At 44.9% G+C, this 18,972-nt stretch overlaps 1 protein-coding gene across 2 annotated transcripts in view; it reads left to right on the top strand.

Moving 5' to 3' along the window:
* CHD1L (chromodomain helicase DNA binding protein 1 like) overlaps positions 1-18,972 on the top strand; it is a 58,577-nt gene that overhangs the window by 15,113 nt on the left and 24,492 nt on the right. For both annotated transcript variants that reach the window (XM_036768616.1, XM_036768617.1), the window contains exons 6-10: positions 5,430-5,511; positions 8,314-8,476; positions 11,818-11,973; positions 13,481-13,573; positions 15,453-15,549. In XM_036768616.1, coding sequence (XP_036624511.1) covers positions 5,430-5,511; positions 8,314-8,476; positions 11,818-11,973; positions 13,481-13,573; positions 15,453-15,549 — 591 coding nt within the window. The remainder of the gene's footprint in view (positions 1-5,429; positions 5,512-8,313; positions 8,477-11,817; positions 11,974-13,480; positions 13,574-15,452; positions 15,550-18,972) is intronic.

Raw genomic sequence — 18,972 nt, 5'->3', positions numbered from 1 at the left:
TTGACCCTCTGTAGCCTTGGATGCTATTGCTCCTGAATGTTCCTTCTTGATGTTTTCACGACATCGATCTCTCCTGGTTCTCCTTCCACCTTCCGGATTTTCATCCATGTCACCCCTGTTTGCCATTTGTGCTCCAAGGTTCTGTCCTGGGCTCTTCTCTGTTGGGGATCCCATCAGCTCCCTTGGGTTCCATTGTCAGCTCTGTGCAGGTGATTTCCAGCTCTGTATATCTTGCACTAGTCATCTTGAACACCAGTCCTGCATCACCTTTTGGGCATTCTGAACTGGGAGTCCCATAGGTATCTCAAACTCAACATGTTGTTTCAACACTTCGGCCAGCAGCTGCTGTGGGGGTGTAAAACCAACAACAACCGGCACACAGAATGCTGTAAGCCCAGGTTCTTTTGATCTGCTTTACTAAGGAAAGCAACTTAAGGGGTTAACAAGCTTACTTTAATCCAGTGTACAAATATCATTTACAGTTCAGGGGGAAAGATCACCCCCTGAACTTCAAGGCAAATACAAACAAATTAGGAACATCAACAGAGGGACCTTGTCTGATTCAAATCTCAATGCATAGTTACCAGAATTTAACGAAGTCCAAACATCCAGCACACCGCCAAGAGTGAGAGCCCCAAGTAAATAGCTCTGTCCTCACTTTTTATGCATTCTTTAGCCATCCTCAAACATCATCTGGGTGACCAGAACTCGAGCTCTTACTGTTGGCTCTGGTCTTAGCAACTCCCCTTAGGACCCTGAGGGCTTCATGCCCATGTAGACTTAGCACCTAATAGATTTGGGTTTGGGCCTGGGGCTTAGCACCTAGTAAGACTCAGAGACACTTAATTAATCATTTTAAAACAGTAAGAAAGTCCCACCTTAATTGATGTTATACATGTCCAGAACAGAAACTCATTTTCCTTCTTCACAAATTTGGCGGTATTCTGAACTCCATTACTCTCAAGTTCACTGTCATCCCGAGGCTTACAACCTTGGCACCATCTACAACTCTTCATTCATACTCACTCCACATTTCGAATTGTGGTCAAATCTTGTTCTTTCTACCTCCATAACCATCGCTTGTCTACATCCCTTTCCCTTCACTCACATAACCATCACCGTAGTACAGCCCCTTATCTCTGCTTGCTTGAACTCAATCTCTCTAGTTGGTCTCTTTGCCTCAACTCTTTCCCTGTCCTCCAGTGCAACCTTCACTCAGCTTCTAAGGTATTTTCCTAAACTATTTGTCTGAGCATGTTAACTCCAGATGTTCCCTATTAATTCCAGGATCAAGTGTAAAGCCCTTTATAACATGGCCTCTTCCTCTCTTTCCAATCTTTTTACTCTTCACTGCCTTCTATACGATCCAGCTTCGCTTGCTTACTTGCTGCCTGTTACACATGACACCCCATCTCCACCTTAATGCCTTTACACTGGCCATCCCCCATGCCTGGGATTCTTTCGCTCTTTCCCTCTACCTCACGGCTTTTTTCAAGACTCAGCTTAAATCCCATCTTCCAGGCTCCCCTTTTCCTCACTCTACCCTGCTTCCAATGATTTCCTCCTGAGGTCACCTTTCATATAGTCTCTACATATCTTTTATGCATGTAGTTATTTATATGTTGCCTGCTTCAGTAGAATGTGAGTTCCCTGAATCCTGAGACCACATTTTTGCCTTTGTATCTTCAACACTGGACTGACACATAGTAAATGCTTAATAAATTCTTGTTGGTCATTGACTGACATGATTACATTGTGATGTTCTTGTCTGTGTAGTCAGGCCTTAGTAACAGTAACATTTTCACTCTATCAGGGTCATCCTTTAGGAGGGCAAGGCAAAAAGATCTGTTGACATTGTCTCTTTTGCTGCCATATCTTGTGTTTGAGTACAAGAGATGTTCTCATTTATGGAGCCTTTTGTCATTATCCTATCCTTTCACAGAAATTTGGCTCTTTCTAGAAGACACTTCATCACTGGCCTCCTTCTCTAGGGCTGATGGCTCCTTTCTCATGTGCCCTGTGAGCCCTGAGTCTGGAGGAGAGATTGGCATGCTTCTTGCTACCTAGTGCCCTTCTGGATCCACCCTCTGTTCCTGGCACTGGGCTTGCTCTCCTCCTCTGAAGTCCCCACTGTCCTTCTGTGACATTTATTTTAGATCCTCCTTATAGAGAGCTATTGGTCTCCTTTCATCAGGTGTTCAGTAAATGGTTTGTAGTCTTACTCTTCAACTCTGTTCCCATGATCAAGGATTTAGCTATTCACATGAATGCCCATCAGATGCCTGGGAACCTGCTCTTCTTGATCACTTCTCTTCCAGGGCATTCGACTTCTCCTCTAATCCAGTTATTGCCAGACACAGCTGTGCCTTAGTGCGTACGCATGATTCTGAACTCAGAATATCCCCTCTTGTCAGTCCTTGATCAGTCCTCTGATCAGTGTCCTGTGCCTTTAGTCTCTCTGCCTTGTTCCTCCTCCAAAACTATTGTCAATTCTCTCTCTAACTTCCAATCCTTCCAAATTCCCTTTGTTCTCCTAGTTCATCGCCCTTCTTCTGGCCTCATTTTTCATCTTTTTACAGTCTTGACTGTAGACAAGAGATGTTCAGTAGACACTGTCCTTTTATGATTACTTTTGCCCCTTTGTACTAGTGTTGGTCGTGCCCTAAGGAACCCCAAACCCCCTCCTCTCCTCATTTCTACACTGCTGAACACTGCTGGAGAGAGAGAAGTGATCATGCTTCCAGGGCCCCTTACAAATTCATGTGATACCAATCTCCACTGGGCCCTCACCGTTGCCTGGCAGGACTTTTGTTCTTCCATAATTGCCTGCCTATCTCACTTCCATTAGTGGCTATTCCTAACCTTTTCTTTGCTCCTCAAACCTTCAGTGTCTCCTCCACCATGCTCCTTCTCAGCAGATTCCCTGCCCTTCTACCTTATTGGGAGAATCCAGACTATCTGCTCCAAGACCCCTCTTCTCCTCCACTCAGTACCTGGACACCTCTCCTCATCATCCCTCCTGCCCTGCTGTTCTCCTCATGGGCCTGAGGAAGAGGGGGTTCTTCTCACCAGCCCAACTCTTTGACCTGTGCCCTGAGTCCCATCTTCTAATGTCCCCTGCAGGAGCCACCTTATCTGTCATACCCTCTGCTCATCTTCAAGTTGTCACTCTCTACTGGCTTTTCCCTGCTACCAGCTTAGGCCTATTCTATCCTTAACACAAAACAAAGCAACCCTCTCTAGATGCCATCATTTCCTCAAGCTGCTATCCAGGATTTCCCTCTTCTCTTTCATTGCCTAATTCTAGAGAGAATCATGTGCATGCGCTGCCTCTACTTCCCATCCCCCTCCTCCCTCTCTGCCCCTTCTTAATCTCTTTCGGCTTGGCTTCTGTGTCAGCCACTCAGCTTGAGTCATCACTCTGAGGTTACAGGTAATCTCTCCTGATTGCTTAATCTGTGCTCATCCGTTGATCTCTCTGTAGCTTTTGACCAGCCTGTCTTTCTAGGGCTCTGTCTTGGACCCTTTCCTGGCTCCTATACTCAGTCTTTTGGATAAATCGTCAGCTTCCATGGATTTAGGGGTCATCTTTATACAGTTGAGTTCCAAAACTATATACCGTATAAAACTATATCCCTCTTCCGACCTCCAATCACGTACTATCATTTCCTGGCACCCCAACTTATCTCAAACTCAGTATGTCCATTATTTTCCCCCTTCCGCTTGCCCCTCCTCCAAACTTCCCCATTTCTGTTGAGGATACTGCCCTCCTTCCAGTGACTCAGGACCTTGGAATCATCCCTGTTCCCCATCACCTGAACTGTTACAGTAGACTTCTCATTGGTCTCCTTGCACCAAATATGTCTCTCCCCTCTGTACTCTGTACTCCATATTGGTGCCAAAGTGATTTTCCCAATGTGCATGTTCAAATGCACACACACACACACACACTTTGTATGTATGTACAAAGAAATATATAATATACAAAAAATATATATACACATGCATACGTACATGCATATCCATGTATGTCTGTAAGTGACCACGTCACTCCCTAATTCACATTTCACTGTCACACACTCTATGGACCAACCCTATTGCCCTTGCTTCTGTTCCTCACATATGGTACCTCATCTGCCCCCTCACCTTCGCCCCTTGGAATCCCTAGTAGAGCTCAGCTCAAGTGCCCCCTTCTGCACAGTCCTTCTCCTGATCACCCCAGCTGCTTCTAAGGCCTCCCAATTAACCAAGGTTAATTTTTTATTTTGTACATACTCAACTATGAACAATAGAATGCAAGGCCTTTGAGGGTAGGGACTTTTGTTTTCGCCTTTGTATCCACAGCATTTTGCACATGATTGCCTCCCAGATAATCGATTCTTGTTGGTTGGTTGATTGATATCCAATCACTTACCAAGCCTTAGTGATTCTACCCCTAACATCTCTTCCATCTTTCCTCTTTGTTCCAGCCACACGTTGGCTAGCCTGGGCCGGGCCTTTGGGACCTCTTGTCTAGATGATTGCACTGGCCTCCTCATTTCCTTCCCCTCTCTGATGCAACCTCTTCCCAGCTGCCAAAATAAATTCACTATAGCACAGGCCTGAGCCTGGTTCCTTGTTCAACAGTCTCTGCTGGCTTTCCCTGGCGTCCAGGATAAAATAGAAAATCCTTAGCCCACTATTGAAATTGTCCTTAATCTGCCCCCAGCTTCCTATGCAGTTGTATTTCATTCTTCATTTCACTGAATCTACATTCCAGACACTATAGACCACTACCTGTTCCCCAGCTTTGACTCTCCATCTCTCACCTCTGCATGTACAGCATTCTCCATGCCTGGAGCTCACTGCTTCTCCTTCCCACCTCCTGACCATTTGGTTTGTCTTTGGTTTGTCTTCCTTTAAGGTTTAACTCGTGTGCTGTATATGTTCTTCGTGGAGCCTTCAAACCCTGTCCCCCCACCAAACACATAACCAGACATACACATACATACACATACAAGTAAGTTTTCTCTATGCCTCAGTTTTTTCCTGTCCACTACTATACTTCTTTTTCCTCCCAGAAAAAGGTGAGCTCCTTAATTAAGGGCAGGGCTCAGTGTTCCTAATGTCCACCTCCTGGTGTTTAAGACCACACCATGTGCACAATGAGTGTTGAATTACATAGCCTTGAAGGCCTGGATGGCTCCTTTTATCTCTTTAGTATCCCCCTCAGGTCCTCCTTCTTTGCAACAAATGGAGTGCCTGTTGAGTAAGGGAATGAATGAATGAAGTAATTGACCTGTATTTGGACCATTTCTGTTAGAACTGGCCCATTGTTAGTCTTTCAGCTGCTTGATGTGGCTGGGAAATAAGTTAATTAGCAAAAACACACCAGATGGTGATCTGTATTTGGATTAAACAGAGATGTAACATTAATTTTCCTCTCACAGTTTCTCTTGGAGCGTTCTGGTTGTAGATGAAGCCCACAGATTGAAGAACCAGAGCTCGCTGCTGCACAGAACCCTTTCAGAGGTAAACACAGGATGGTCTTTCTTGGTTCTTGGTTCTTCCATTTTAGCTGACATCCTTATAGGGTATGTCAGAAAAAGTACCCAATCATTTGGTTTGTCTGAGGATGAAGTCGACAGCCGTTAAGTGACAAGATGGCTATTTGGATATGGCATTGCTCATCTTTGCTCCTTAGTAAAGGAAATGAAATTTAGGAAATGTCTGGGGGCCCAGTCTTTCAAGTGATTGAGGGCCTCAGGCCTGCCCTCTACCATAATTGCCAAAGGAAGTGGGCTGGACTCCCACCTGGAAATGAGATGGAGGATGAGTTTCCCAGGGAAGGTTCCAAAGTCACAGATCTCTGTAACAAAGTCGTAAGAGTTGGGTCCCAGGAGCTAGTGCTGCTTAGAACTTTGGCTATATTTTTCTCCCAAGAGGAGTGTGCCTTGACACCCAGTTCAGAGGTTCTTTGGCCAGAAAAATCTCAGTGATGTGTTTTTGCTGGGTAGGAACTCATTTCTCTTAAATTTGGTGATCTTTCAAGTACCTGAGTCAGTTTTAGGTCTAGGATTTCATGATGGAGAGGGACAGTTCCCTCTTCCCTATGAGCCCCACCCCCTTTGCTACAGTGCCATAGTGACAATGATGGTTGTCCTTTATCATGCCCTTGCTGGTTCATACCTAGAATTATACCCAGATACATTTGGCTTCCTTGGGAAATGGTGGGTTCATTGAGTTCCTCCTCACTGGAGAGTTTCAAGCAGAGACTGAATGACCACTCATCAGGTGTGTTGTAGAAGGGTTACATTGGTTTGATTAGCTGCCCTCTGAGGTCCCTTCCAATTCTGAGATTCTACAGTTTGGTGGCACTTAAACTAATTTTTAATTCTGCTATATAACACATCATCCACTTAGCTCCTGCTCCCCAAATGTACACTCTTGTCACAAATGGTCTGTAAATGACTCACATAACCCACATTCCATGAAGGGTGTAGTTCTCGCTGGTCTGGGGCAAGTGAAATACTCAGGGCCACAGAATTCGAATCAGGCAGTGCTTTTATTGAGTTTTGACTCCCTGCAGGCCTTTCAAGGCCTGCTGGGGCTCCCCAGATAAAGTAGACCACTTGGTCTTCTGTTGGGCCTCAGGGTATCCCCTGAATGCTTCCCTCCAGGTGGCTGTCCCTGTGAGCTCCCATGCCTGCTCCTTTGGGCAGTACCCAGTCTACCAGCTCGTGCCAGCCATGCTGTCTGTTCTTGGGGCCTTGTTCCAGTCTGCCCGTTCTTCCTTGTTTTTATTTGTTGTTTTTGTTTTTTGCCAATTTCATGGCTCATATTAAAGGACACATTTTTAAGCCTTGGAATGTTCCTCACAATTTCTGTTCTGTTCCTTGTATCTTGACCCTATTCTTTATTTTGTTTCTGTCCTTGGACATAGATAGCCATCCTGGACAGAGACAGACCTCCTCCTGCTCCAGGCCCATCCTGTAGTGGTCTTGAATGAATCCTCACCTCCTGGGCATCCTGTGGTGGAGCTGATTAAGGGGCACTGGTTTTGGTCCTGTAACCTGTCACTGCCAGTACCTAGTGGCCACCTACTTTATGCAACTATAGCATCTGGTCATTTCTGACCTTTTTTGCCCTGGAGAATCTGTGAGGAATATCTGGGGCAAAGTGAATCAGTGGAAAAGTCTGACTGACTGGTGATAACTGAACAATTAAAGCTTGTTTTTTAATTAAGTGAGCATTTGAACTGCTAACAGTGTTCTTAATTTGAGACCCTCCTGAGCTGACTAAGGGACAGATAAGATTTTATATTTAACAGCCTGCAGTCTCTTGCAAACAACTTAAATGCTAAAATCATTCAAGGCAGTGTGTTGTTTAGAAGGTTAAACATAGCCTCTGTAAGTTTGTTCACTCGGTTGCAACATAGCATGACTAAGTGACTTTTTGTTCAGCCTGGCCTTTCGGGCACCTCATTATGATCATCTCTGCTCCTGAATCTGGTCCTTAGCTTTCTGTTCTAAAAACTCAGTGTGGTTAGTTCACCCAGGGGTGATGGATGGTGTTAATAAATTGAGACACACTAAGCAAACAAACAAGAAACTAATTTGTGAACTCTGGTGCCAATTTATTGATTTATATATTTGGGGACTGGCCATCTGCATAAGAAAACCCCATGGTCTTCCCAGTGAGTAGATCCTTGCAGGAGACCAAATTATAGAACTGAAATTTCTTGGGTAAATGTCGAGTCAGAGTAAAATGAGTTAGATGTCCTCTAAGGCTCTTCATTTTCCAAGCGATGTTAGCTTAATGAATTGTCTTTCTTTACTTCAGGGATATTACTGTCTGAATAGCTAGGAACGATTGTTCAGAAGTAAGGTGCCTTCTCTCTCAGACAGGACTACAGAGGTGCTGGCCAATTCCACTTTCCAGCTTTATTTCTAGACTCTAGGATGATCCCCTCTTTTCTGTTGGAGTGAGAAGACCCAAGTTTGAATCTGGCCTCAAGGAAAATCACTTGATTTCTGTGTGTTTTAGCCCTTTATGGGCAAGGGGTGGAAATGAACGGGTTCTAATCCTAGTCCTGCTCCTTGGCACTTCTAAGATAGAGAATCCCATCATTCATGGAGTATTGATTTTTGTGAGCACCAATCACAAACGGTGCCTCCCATCCCACCACGTCTCCTACTTCTTGCTTTAGTTGCTGCTTATGTCAAGGGGCTTCCACTTTTAGGCTCTCCACTGCATAAGGCCAGCTCATGGTATGTGGCCCAGGCAGCTTGATTTCAAACTTTGTTGGGTAATTTCTTTGTTCTTCTTGCTTAGATCTCTGTAGACTTCAGCCTTCTGTTGACTGGCACCCCCATTCAAAACAGCCTTCAGGAGCTTTACTCCCTCCTGAGCTTTGTGGAACCCAGTCTCTTCCCAGAAGATCAGTTGGAAGATTTCATTCAACGCTACGAGGGTATTGAGAAAGAAGCCGATTCAGGTAAGTTACCTCCTTTATCTCCTCCAAAACCTCTTCCATGAAGCATGAAGATTGAACCTAGCAGTTTGCCTTAGTAATTTAGATGTTCCTTATTCCAGATTGCTGCCAGGTCCTTATTCAACATTAAGGATTCTTATCCTGGGGTCTGTGAACTTGTGTGTGTGTGTGTGTGTGTGTGTGTGTGTGTGTGTGTGTGTGTGTGTGTGGTGTGTGTGCATGTGTTTATTTTGATAGCTGTGTTTCACTATAATTGCTTTTCTTTGAAATCCTATGTATTTTTTTTATTTTTGGCATATAACAACATGATTCTAAGAAGGTGTCCATAGGCTTCACCAGGCTACCAAAGGGATCCATGGCTCAAAAAAAGGTTAAGACCCTTGACTTGGAGAGCCTAAAGCAGGGGTGGGGAACCTGTGGCCTCAAGGCCGAAGTTTGGATTCAGTCAAAGGGCAGCACTTGAGGACTTAGAAGGCCACAGGTTCCCCACCCCTGGAAGCATTAGCTAGAAGCAAGCCAAGTTATCCTTGCCACTTTATGGGGGGAATGCAGATGGTGAGGATGGGCAGCCCCACTGCTCATTAGCCACTTTCTGGAGTCCCATGTTTCTCCCTCCTTAAGTATAGCTTGGAGGCCCCTGTTCTATCTGAGTCTGAGACAGTATGGGCCAGAGTGGTGGTTAAAAGAGCTTCTTTTCAGTAGATCCTAGTCATGTAGCTGCTCTGAGTTTGAAATGCCCACCCTTTAAAATCAGGTTGTCTAAATGAGTTAGCCCCAGATTCCCCCAGAATCCCCACAGTTTTGTAGCTGTCCAAAATCTAACCAGGTTTCCTTGAGAGGTACTGAGTTCCCCATTGATTGCTTTAGGTATACCCTGCTCTCCCTTTCCACATTGCAGCAAATCTTAAAACCTGGATGTAGTAGAACGCAGGAGGGAGAAGAGGCAAGCTTACCCCATGCATTCTACTCAACTCAAGCATTTATTAAGTACTTGCTGTGTGCCATGCATGATGCCAGATAGTGCAGATATAAACACAACAGCCCCTCCCCTCAAGGAGCTTTCTTTCTACTGGGAAAACTATATATACACAAATAAGTTCATTCCAAATATACATGAAGTCGCTGGTGTGGATGGGTTACCACATCGCTCTTCCAAATGCCTGTATTGCTGAGTGTATCTATTGCAGTAGCCATGCAGTGATCTCCATGGCAACCCTCCTCTGCCCACCCTGCCTACAAACTCCCTCACGTAATTGTCTGTCCCCTGGATACTACCCTGTTATTAAATACCTGCTATGTGCCAGGCTCCGTGCTGGGTGCTGTAGATCTAAAGACAAAAAGAAAGCAGGCCTTGTCCTTAAGGAGGGTGTTTATTGGAAGAGGCAAGCAGTTATTAGAGAGAGAGAGATGGGCAGAGATAGGTGGAGGGACAGAGGGATGGGTAAAAGTGGACAAGGAGACAGAGAGATGGGCAGAGGTACATGGAGAGACAAAGAAATGGGCAGGTGGGTAGGTGGAGTAACAGAGAGGTGGACAAGGAAACAGAGATGGGCTGAGACAGGCAGGGGGACAGACCGAGAGATGGGCGGAAGTGGGCAGGGGGACAGACCGAGAGGTGGGTGGAAGTGGGCAGGGGGACAGACCGAGAGGTGGGTGGAAGTGGGCAGGGGGACAGACCGAGAGGTGGGTGGAAGAGGGCAGGGGGACAGACCGAGAGGTGGGTGGAAGTGGGCAGGGGGACAGACCGAGAGGTGGGTGGAAGAGGGCAGGGGGACAGACCGAGAGGTGGGTGGAAGAGGGCAGGGGGACAGACCGAGAGGTGGGTGGAAGAGGGCAGGGGGACAGACCGAGAGGTGGGTGGAAGTGGGCAGGGGGACAGACCGAGAGGTGGGTGGAAGTGGGCAGGGGACAGACCGAGAGGTGGGTGGAAGTGGGCAGGGGGACAGACCGAGAGATGGGTGGAAGTGGGCAGGGGGACAGACAGAAGGATGGGCAGGGGGACAGATGTGATTGCTGAACACAAGCAGTAGAATGGTATCAGACCAGGAGTCCTTCATCTTCTTTGTTCCTTGGGCGGGCTGGTAATACCCATGGATCGCCTTCTCTGAATGGTACTTTTAAACGCATAAAATAAAATTCCTAGGATTGAAAAGAAGTCAGTTATATTGAAATAAGCATATTATTTTTTAAACTACAAGAAGAAGTTCATGGAGCGCAGGCCAACAGCCCCTGTTAGAGGGATGTTCCTCTTATTCAGCTCAGACAGAATGTTTGCCTTTGATCATCTTTCTGCTTGTTTCTCCTTTTCTGGGCACCAGAGGGCGTGCCTGGCATTCCATATGGAGCCAGGCATTAGCTGGAGCTCCTTAAGGACTGCCTTAGTCTTGCAATAGAGATGGATTGATGCATCCCAGGCACCACCACTCAGGGCTCTGAGCCTCAGGAGACCAAACTCCTCACCTTGACTCTGCTGCTGTTTCTCTTGGTGACCCTGGTCAAATGACTCCGTGTCCCTGTTGGTTTGCTCGGCATTCTAACAATTAGGCAACCCTCTAGGAGATACCAGGACATCCAGGCATCAGTTAGGGATGGATAAAATGTAAATTAAAGCTAAAATACCCTTTGGGGATGGGGAAGATTGAGATCCAGGCAGACCCAGGACACTTACTCTAATCCCAGGGAGGTGACTTTTTATCTGGTTTGGCCCCTAAAATTCAGAGAACCTGGGGAATAACTAACCTACCATACCATACTGGGTGGTGGTTGTAATAAAGTGAGATAATCGGTACGAAAGCATTTTTTAAGTCTCGAATGCCATACAAATGTAAAAGGGTTTTGTTGTTTCAGATGATAGGCTTATTTGTCCTGCTTTCCTATAAAATATGAACTCAGCCTGAGGGTTTGTGGGTTTTTTTAAAAAAGGAATTTCTACTTTAGATTGTCAGTTATTCTTTAAGTATTAATCAGCCTTTAACAACGAATGAAAATGACTAGTCCACATAAAAGTTTTTCCCTGCCTGTGCTCCCCCAAGAAGAAGGGCTGGGAGGGGAAGGTCTGAAGCTGGGCAGCCTTTCCTGTTGTCTGGGATGAATCGCCAGGGCTGTGCATAGATGATAATGGGGCCAATCCATCACAGTCCTGAATGAGTTTGGAGCATTTATAGGGGGTAGGGGTGGGAGTGGGGCAACAGAGACTGTGCTAATCTGGACAGTGTCTAGCAGACTCGAGTGCCCGGGAGTGGGCCCAGAGCTTACCTGGTAAATCGCCCTGCCTCCTCTGGCAGCTCAAAGCGCTGGTTGCTTTGAACTTTTCAGCACACCCTGTTTGACCTTTCCTCACACAGCGACTGAACTACACCAGCTCCTGCAGCCCTTTCTGCTGAGGCGAGTCAAGGCCGATGTGGCTCCGGAGCTCCCCAAGAAGACAGAAGTGGTGCTGTACCACGGGATGTCGGCCCTGCAGAAGAAGTACTACAAGGCCATTTTGATGAAGGATCTAGGTAACCAAGGCACACCTCGTTGCCTAGAAGCAAAGCTAGGATATAGGTTTTCAGGAAGAAAATGTGTCGATACTGTTGATCGCCATCATCATCATGCACATAATGATTTAAAAATACTTAACAGAATATTTCATTTTATCCTTACAACAACAGCAATAGTAATGATTATAATATAGTCATATGTTACATGATGATTTTATATATAATTATATTTATATGTGATCATAATAATATATAATTATAATATAACAATATATAATTATGATATAATTTAGTTATAAGATATAGTTAGTAATAATTAATAAGATATAATTAATATAATTACATGTATGTTAAGCACTTTAAAAAGAACCTTATTTGATCCTCATGACAACCCTGGGAGGTAAGTGCTATTATCATCCCCATTTTACAGTTGAGGAAACTGAGGTGGGCAGAAATTAAATGATTTGCCCAAGGTCATACAGCTGCTAAGCGTCTGAGGTTGGATTTGAACTCAGGTTGTTCTGATTCCAGGCCCATCGCTCCGCCTGCTGTGCCCCTGAGATGCCTCCTTGAAGAATAGGCATGAGATGAAGTGCTTAGAATTCTGATTGACTTTCGTGTAGCATAGGTGGTCTAATTGAGGTTTTCTTCACTGCCCTCATCATCATCATCATTCTTCTTGGCAGATTTTTTCTCTTACCCAACTTCACTACCCATTTCTGGTCCTGTGATGGGAACCCCAGGATGGAAGTCACCACTTTCAGTGTTCTCTTTTTTATTTGTAACTTCTCCACCTGTTATGGCCTATCAGAAGTCTTATAGACTCTAAAAAATCCTTGTCTAATCAAGTTCACTCTTTATTGACTGACTACGGTGGGGGCTCTTTCTCAGCTTGATTATTTAACTTGCATTTGTCTAATTCATTGTTCCACCATCACCTTGACAAGAGTTCATTTATTTTGATTGTGTTTGGAATGCTCCAAGAGGGCATCAAGAGACGCCTTCAGATCAATTGGAAGTTTGAGACTAAATGTTTGGTCACAAAACTTGCCAGGTAGACATTTTTTTCTGTAGTTCATTTAGCATAAAGATATTCCTCTCACTCGTGGTGGCGGGAGGTGATACGGAGAATACGGGCAGCTGTAGCTAAGAGCCCCCCAGCTCGTAACCTGGAAGTTGGGACTTTGTTAAACTCTGGTAACTATGTATTGGGATTTGAATCAGACAGACAGTCTGTCTGTCGATGTTTGTACTTTGTTTGTATTTTGCTCTGAAGTTCAGGGTGCTGGATTTTTCCCTTGAACTAAGTGAGTGATATTTGTATGCTGGATTAAAATAAGCTTGTTGACCCCTTAATGTTGGTTTCCTTACTAAAGCAGATCAAAAGAACCTGGGCTTTTGCAGCGTGCTGGCAGCATGCTTGTTGTTGGGCTTGTGTTGGTCTTTCACCCCCACAACCCCAGATTGTTGAAACAAATGCAATGATAAATGAGGACTCCAGTTCACTAGTCTCTTTGTATTTCAGATGCATTTGAAAATGAAATGGGCAGGAAAGTGAAGCTTCAGAACATTCTATCACAGCTCAGGAAGTGTGTGGGCCACCCTTATCTGTTTGATGGTAAGAGAATGCCTCTGTTTCTCTTAATAGGTTCTATCAATCAACAGTTAGCAGGTTTGCGTCAAGAGGGAGGCTACAAGCTTATGTGGACCTCCTCTTAGACTTCTCCAAGCCCTGGATCCAGCCTTGGTTCCAGCCAAGGTGGGAAATCTTGTCCAACTACCTGTAAAATTGGGGCTAGAATCAAGACGAGTCATCCTTACAACCTGGCAGACAAAAGAACGGATGTGATTTTAGGTGCCCTTAAGAGAAGTATAACATCTGGACAGAAAGAGGAAATAGTTTTCGTGCATTCTGCTCATTCAGGGGCCCAAAGTTTGGGAAGAATCTTGGCCCCTCTGCCTGGACTGGAGCATGGAAGCATGCAGCATGCTTCATCTTCTTAGGTCCTGTTTTCTGAGGAAACATCTGGTAGGAGGCGAGGAGTGAAGGCCAGCCATAAGTAGGATGTAATCAATGTTTTCTTTGTCACCTTACCCCTCCCTTACTTCCAGGCACCTAATATTCTCATACTATGCTTTTGGCTGCTCAAGTCCCTCTTCCCCTTCCTCATGGGGTCCTATTTCAGTCGTTACCTTCAGGGATTCAACCTAATTGTATATCTATTTTTTTTACTCTGTATGCATATATGTGCTTGTATGTGTGTGTGTGTATGTACATACACACACATATACGTATGTATATATGAGATACAAGAAAATCTTTATTGCATACCAAGAAAAGAATGCGAAATAATATAAAGGAGTCATAGTTGCCCATTAATAATCAAAAACCTTCTTCCCTCTTTGGAGTTCTTCACCTCCACATTCCCTTCAAAGACCTAAGTAGCCTTCTAGACTCTTGTGGCCACTCTGGGGTTTGGACTCTCTCTCTCTATCTCTCTCACTTCATGAGCTTTAATGGAATGGAAGCTCCTTGAGGTCAGGTTTTCTTCTTTTTCTATTTCTATTTCTATCCTCTTTGCCTAGCACAGTGCCTTGTACATTGTTGGCCCCAAATAAATGCTTGTTAAATTGCTTCCCTCTCAGCATTCACATGGTCCTTCAGCAAGTCTGGACCACCAACTGGAAAAAAATTCTTAATTAGTTAAAGTGTGTATGACAGATAAGGCCCCTTTAATCCTCCGAGAGACGTTTGCTTATTAAAATAGGCCACTTGTTAATCTAGATCAGTCTTCAAATGTTGGGGTTCTAGTTGGTGGGATGTTTGGGCAGGGGTGGGGGGATGTTTTTGGATGAGGAGAGCTTCCCAGAGGTTTGGGTTCCTGTGGAGCCAGGGGTTCTGCACTTTTCATGTGTCATGGACCCCTCTGGCAGCCTGGTGGTACCTATGGACGCCTTCTCAGAATAGTGCTTGTTGTTTACACTTATAAGTGGAGGAGATGCTAAATTTCAGTTAGAGATGAAGGAAAATAAAGGTGTGTTTTTTTTCCCCATCCAAGTTCACAGATTCCCTCAAAATCCATAGATTCATTTAGGGGGCCATGGACCCTAGGTTCAGAACCCCTAGGTATAGGTTATGGTAATGTAGGAATCCTCAGACCATAGAAAGCTTTGCACGCTATCCCCTTATGTCATCCCCAGCCCCCAAAACCAAACAAAATAAAAACAAACTTCCAAGGAAGGGGAACAAGCTTTAAGATTCTACAGAATAAGATGTAATTTAAAGCTCCTTAAACCTAATCTTGCCAGGCATGGCTTAATTTCCCCCTTTACAAGTGCAGCTGGGGACAGCACCAGGGCTCCACTCTGGCTGGCAGTGGTTTGGGATTCAGGACACTCTTTAGTTCCCCCCACGGGAAGGATGCTGGACAGCATAGGGGACAACATCTACCCACTTCTGGGCCACAACGACCATCTCAGCGGCTTCTCTGTTGTAGGCGTTGAGCCGGAGCCATTTGAAATTGGAGACCACCTAATTGAGGCCAGTGGGAAGCTCTATCTGCTGGATAAACTGCTGTCGTTCTTGTATACCAGGTATCCATTCTCTGCTGTGGAAGCTTCCCTGGCCTCCCCCATCCCCTTTCCTGATATACCGTTTGTGTATCCCCTTCAGGGTCCTTTGATCTCTGGTGGAGACATCCTGCAGTGCCTGGATGCCCTGAGCCTGGGGAGTCTCTCCCTTGTACCCCAGCTGCTTTGGTTACAGTTTCACTTTCAAACCAACCATCTCTTTCCTAGCTCACCAAGGTTTGTGGGGTTCCCAGCCCTCAGTCTTCCCCTAAAGTCAAGGGAAGGCAGCTCAGAGGCACAATGGATAGTGCGCCTGGGCTTAGAGTCAAGAAGACCTGAGTTCAAATCCAACCTCAGACACTTACTAGCTGTGTGACCTCTGTCTGCCTTAGTTTCCTTATTTGTAAAATGGGGATAATAACAGCACCTGCCTCACAGAGTTGTTGTGAGGATAAATGAGATAATACTTGTAAAGCGCTTAGCACAGTGTCTGGCACATAGTAGGCTCTATATAAATGTTAGCTGTTATTATTCTTATTCTTATTATATAAACCCTGCTCCCCCAAAATAGCAAACCCACTTTTTCGATATATCCATTTTTAAGTACGTGTTTATTTCTCCCCCTTCCCTCCAATCCTCGTTGCTACATGGGGAATTTACCCTTTATCATCTTTGTTTTGTTTCTTTTACTGAGACCATTTGGGTTTCTCTTTATGTCATCCCCAATATCCTTCCCCATCAAATCCTTCTTTATAATAATTGAAGTCAGCTAAGCAAAACCCAACAACAGAGCAACTTTTTGAAAGTCTGTGCAACGTTCTACACTCATTCCCACCCCCACCCCGCTTCCCTCCTCCTCCGCCCCCAAGTACAAGGAAGTGTACCTCGTAGTCTGTTCTCCAAGGCCAAGGTTGGTAATCGCCCTTAGCCAGAGCTCGCTTGCCTTTTAGTTTGGTTTTCATTTGAATTATCGTAGTTACTGTATATGATCGGGGGCAGCTAGGTGGTGCAGTGGATAGAGTGAGCACCAGGCCTGCAGTCAGAAAGACTCATCTTCCTGAGTCCAAATCTGGCATCAGATACTTACTAGCTGTGAGACCCTGGACAAGTCAAGTTAACCCTGTTTGCCTCAGTTTCCTCATGTGTAAAATGAGCTGGAGAAGGAAGCGGTTTTTTTGGCTACCATGAAAAATATTATTAGGAATATTTTGATACACATGACGCCTTGGGTTTTATCTTTGGCCTTTCATGATGCTTCTGAAAGAAGATTTACTGCAGTGCTCCTAGGGGAACATCCAATTGGATAGGAAGGTGGCAGTTTATATGGAACAGTTAATCGACAAAGCTTTATTAAACACCGACTCTGTGCCAGGTACTTTGCCAAGTGTTGAGATCAAAAGACAAAGACATGAAAAGGGTGATGGTGATACAGGACACAGAGTCTGATTAGCTACAGGTTAATCAGTCTATCATTCTTAGACTTGCTCCTTCCCAGCTTTTGCCCAGTCTTGGCCTTAATATTAACTTAGTTTTTGTTCCCTTGCTGTGGATTTGGTTGGTCAAACCTGCTGTTTTTCAGCTTTTCCAAATCCATCTCGATAGCTTTCAGTCGTGGGTCATAGGAGTCTGGGGTTTAGTCAAGTACATGGTACCTCTAGGAGAGATTGGTTCCTGGTGTGGAAAAGGTGGCGCCTTTGGGATGCCGTGTCACTATCATAGACTTTTATTTGGGGAGGGGCAGGGGGAACAGGATGTCCTGTGTACACTGAGTCTGGGAAGGTGAGTTTGCAGGAGTTCACAGGAAGGATAAGCAGATTCCCATAGGCTGAGGTTAGACAAAGGTAATCACCTCTGCAGGGGTGAGGGGCTACAAAGAGTAATGTCCTGGCAAGATACCGACAAGTAATTCTGATGAGGAAGAGATGGCCAAGATGATCAAAGGAACTGATGGGGCCACGCAGGGAGCACGTGGATAAACTCAGATTTTAAAAAGACAAAAATGGAAGCGAGAGGACAGGTACCTGAAGGTAAATATAAAAGCGTGGTGAGGTCCTAGAGTATGAGAAAAGCTCATTCATCCAGAATCAATGGAGTTTTGGCCCCAATGCTAAGGGTGACAAAAAGACTTTGTAAAGTGTGGTGAGGGTGAGGAGACAGTGGAAGGTAGGGGACCTCTGACTAGCGGGATGAGATCATGACAGTGGAGCCGGAAAGACCACTCAGCACCCAGTTGGCTGCTGGTTTCCTACTAGGGAGAAAGGATAACAACTTCTTATGTACCTTCTGTGTGCCAGGGACTCTTCTAGGTGCTGAGGACACAAGTACAAAAAATGAAACAGTCCCTACTCACAGTGAGTATACATTTTAAAGGAAGAGACAGGGTATGTGGGTGTGTCTCCATATGTACGTAAGTGTATGTCTATATATAAATATGCATGTGTATGTATGCATATAAATATATAGAGACACACAGCATAAATAGAAAGTGAATAAATGGAAAAATAGGATGTGACTAAATATAAACTATATTCAAAGTAATTAAGTCCAAGGCAGTTTGGGAGGGAGTGAGGGAGAGCACTAGCCTTTGAGGGATCAGAAAAGGTTAGCGTTTGTTATTTTCTCTCATGACATCCTTGTGGACAGCACGGATGTGTTACAGGTAGCTGGGTTTGGAAGAGGTTGAACCACTAAGAGTGGTGATTAATAAGGTGATGTCATCATGGAGAAAGCTCTGGAAAGTAGCAAGACCTTTGGCCAGTTTTCTCTCTGACTTTGATAAAAGTGGAAATCGCATTTCTATTAAATTTCTGGATTCCATAAACCTCAGAAGGATAACTAATACACAGGGTGACAGACTTGAAATTCAAATAGATTTTGACAGGTTAGAACAGTGGTTTTGGCCACTGGTGAAATTGGATAGGGAGAAATGCAAAGCCCTGCACTCGAGTGAAAACAAAATCTGCATCCCTGGGAAATGGGGGTTACAAGGTGGTTTGCGTGGAAGGAGATCTCTAGCAATTTGAATGGATTGCAGACCCAGTATGAGTCACCTGTGTGACGTGACCCACCGACAAGACTAACGTTATGTAGGGGGCATGCACAAGAGCAGAGTGGCCAGGGTCCAGGGGGTATTCCAGAGGTCGTTTATTCTACTTAGTCCCCATTTCCACTTTAAGGAAGACATTAAGGAATTTCAGGAGGGCAACCTGGATGGTAAGGAGATATAGGGAAAAAAATGTCCTACAAGGATTTTTAAAGTAAAGTAATTTTTAGAGCTGAGAAAAGAGAAGACAGTGGGTAAAAGATAGCAGTTTTCAGTTATTCAAAAGGCTCTCATATGGAAGGGTAACTGTCATTGTTCCACTTGGCCTCAGAGAGCAGTATCAGGACCAAGGGGACAAAGTTACAGCGAAGGAGATTTTGACTTAATATATGAAAAAAAATGTA

Source organism: Trichosurus vulpecula, chromosome 7 (genome assembly GCF_011100635.1).
Source record: "Trichosurus vulpecula isolate mTriVul1 chromosome 7, mTriVul1.pri, whole genome shotgun sequence".
Classification (NCBI taxonomy): Eukaryota; Metazoa; Chordata; class Mammalia; order Diprotodontia; family Phalangeridae; genus Trichosurus; species Trichosurus vulpecula.
The sequence above is the reverse complement of the archived record's forward strand: the minus strand, read 5'-3'. Positions and strand labels throughout refer to the sequence as shown.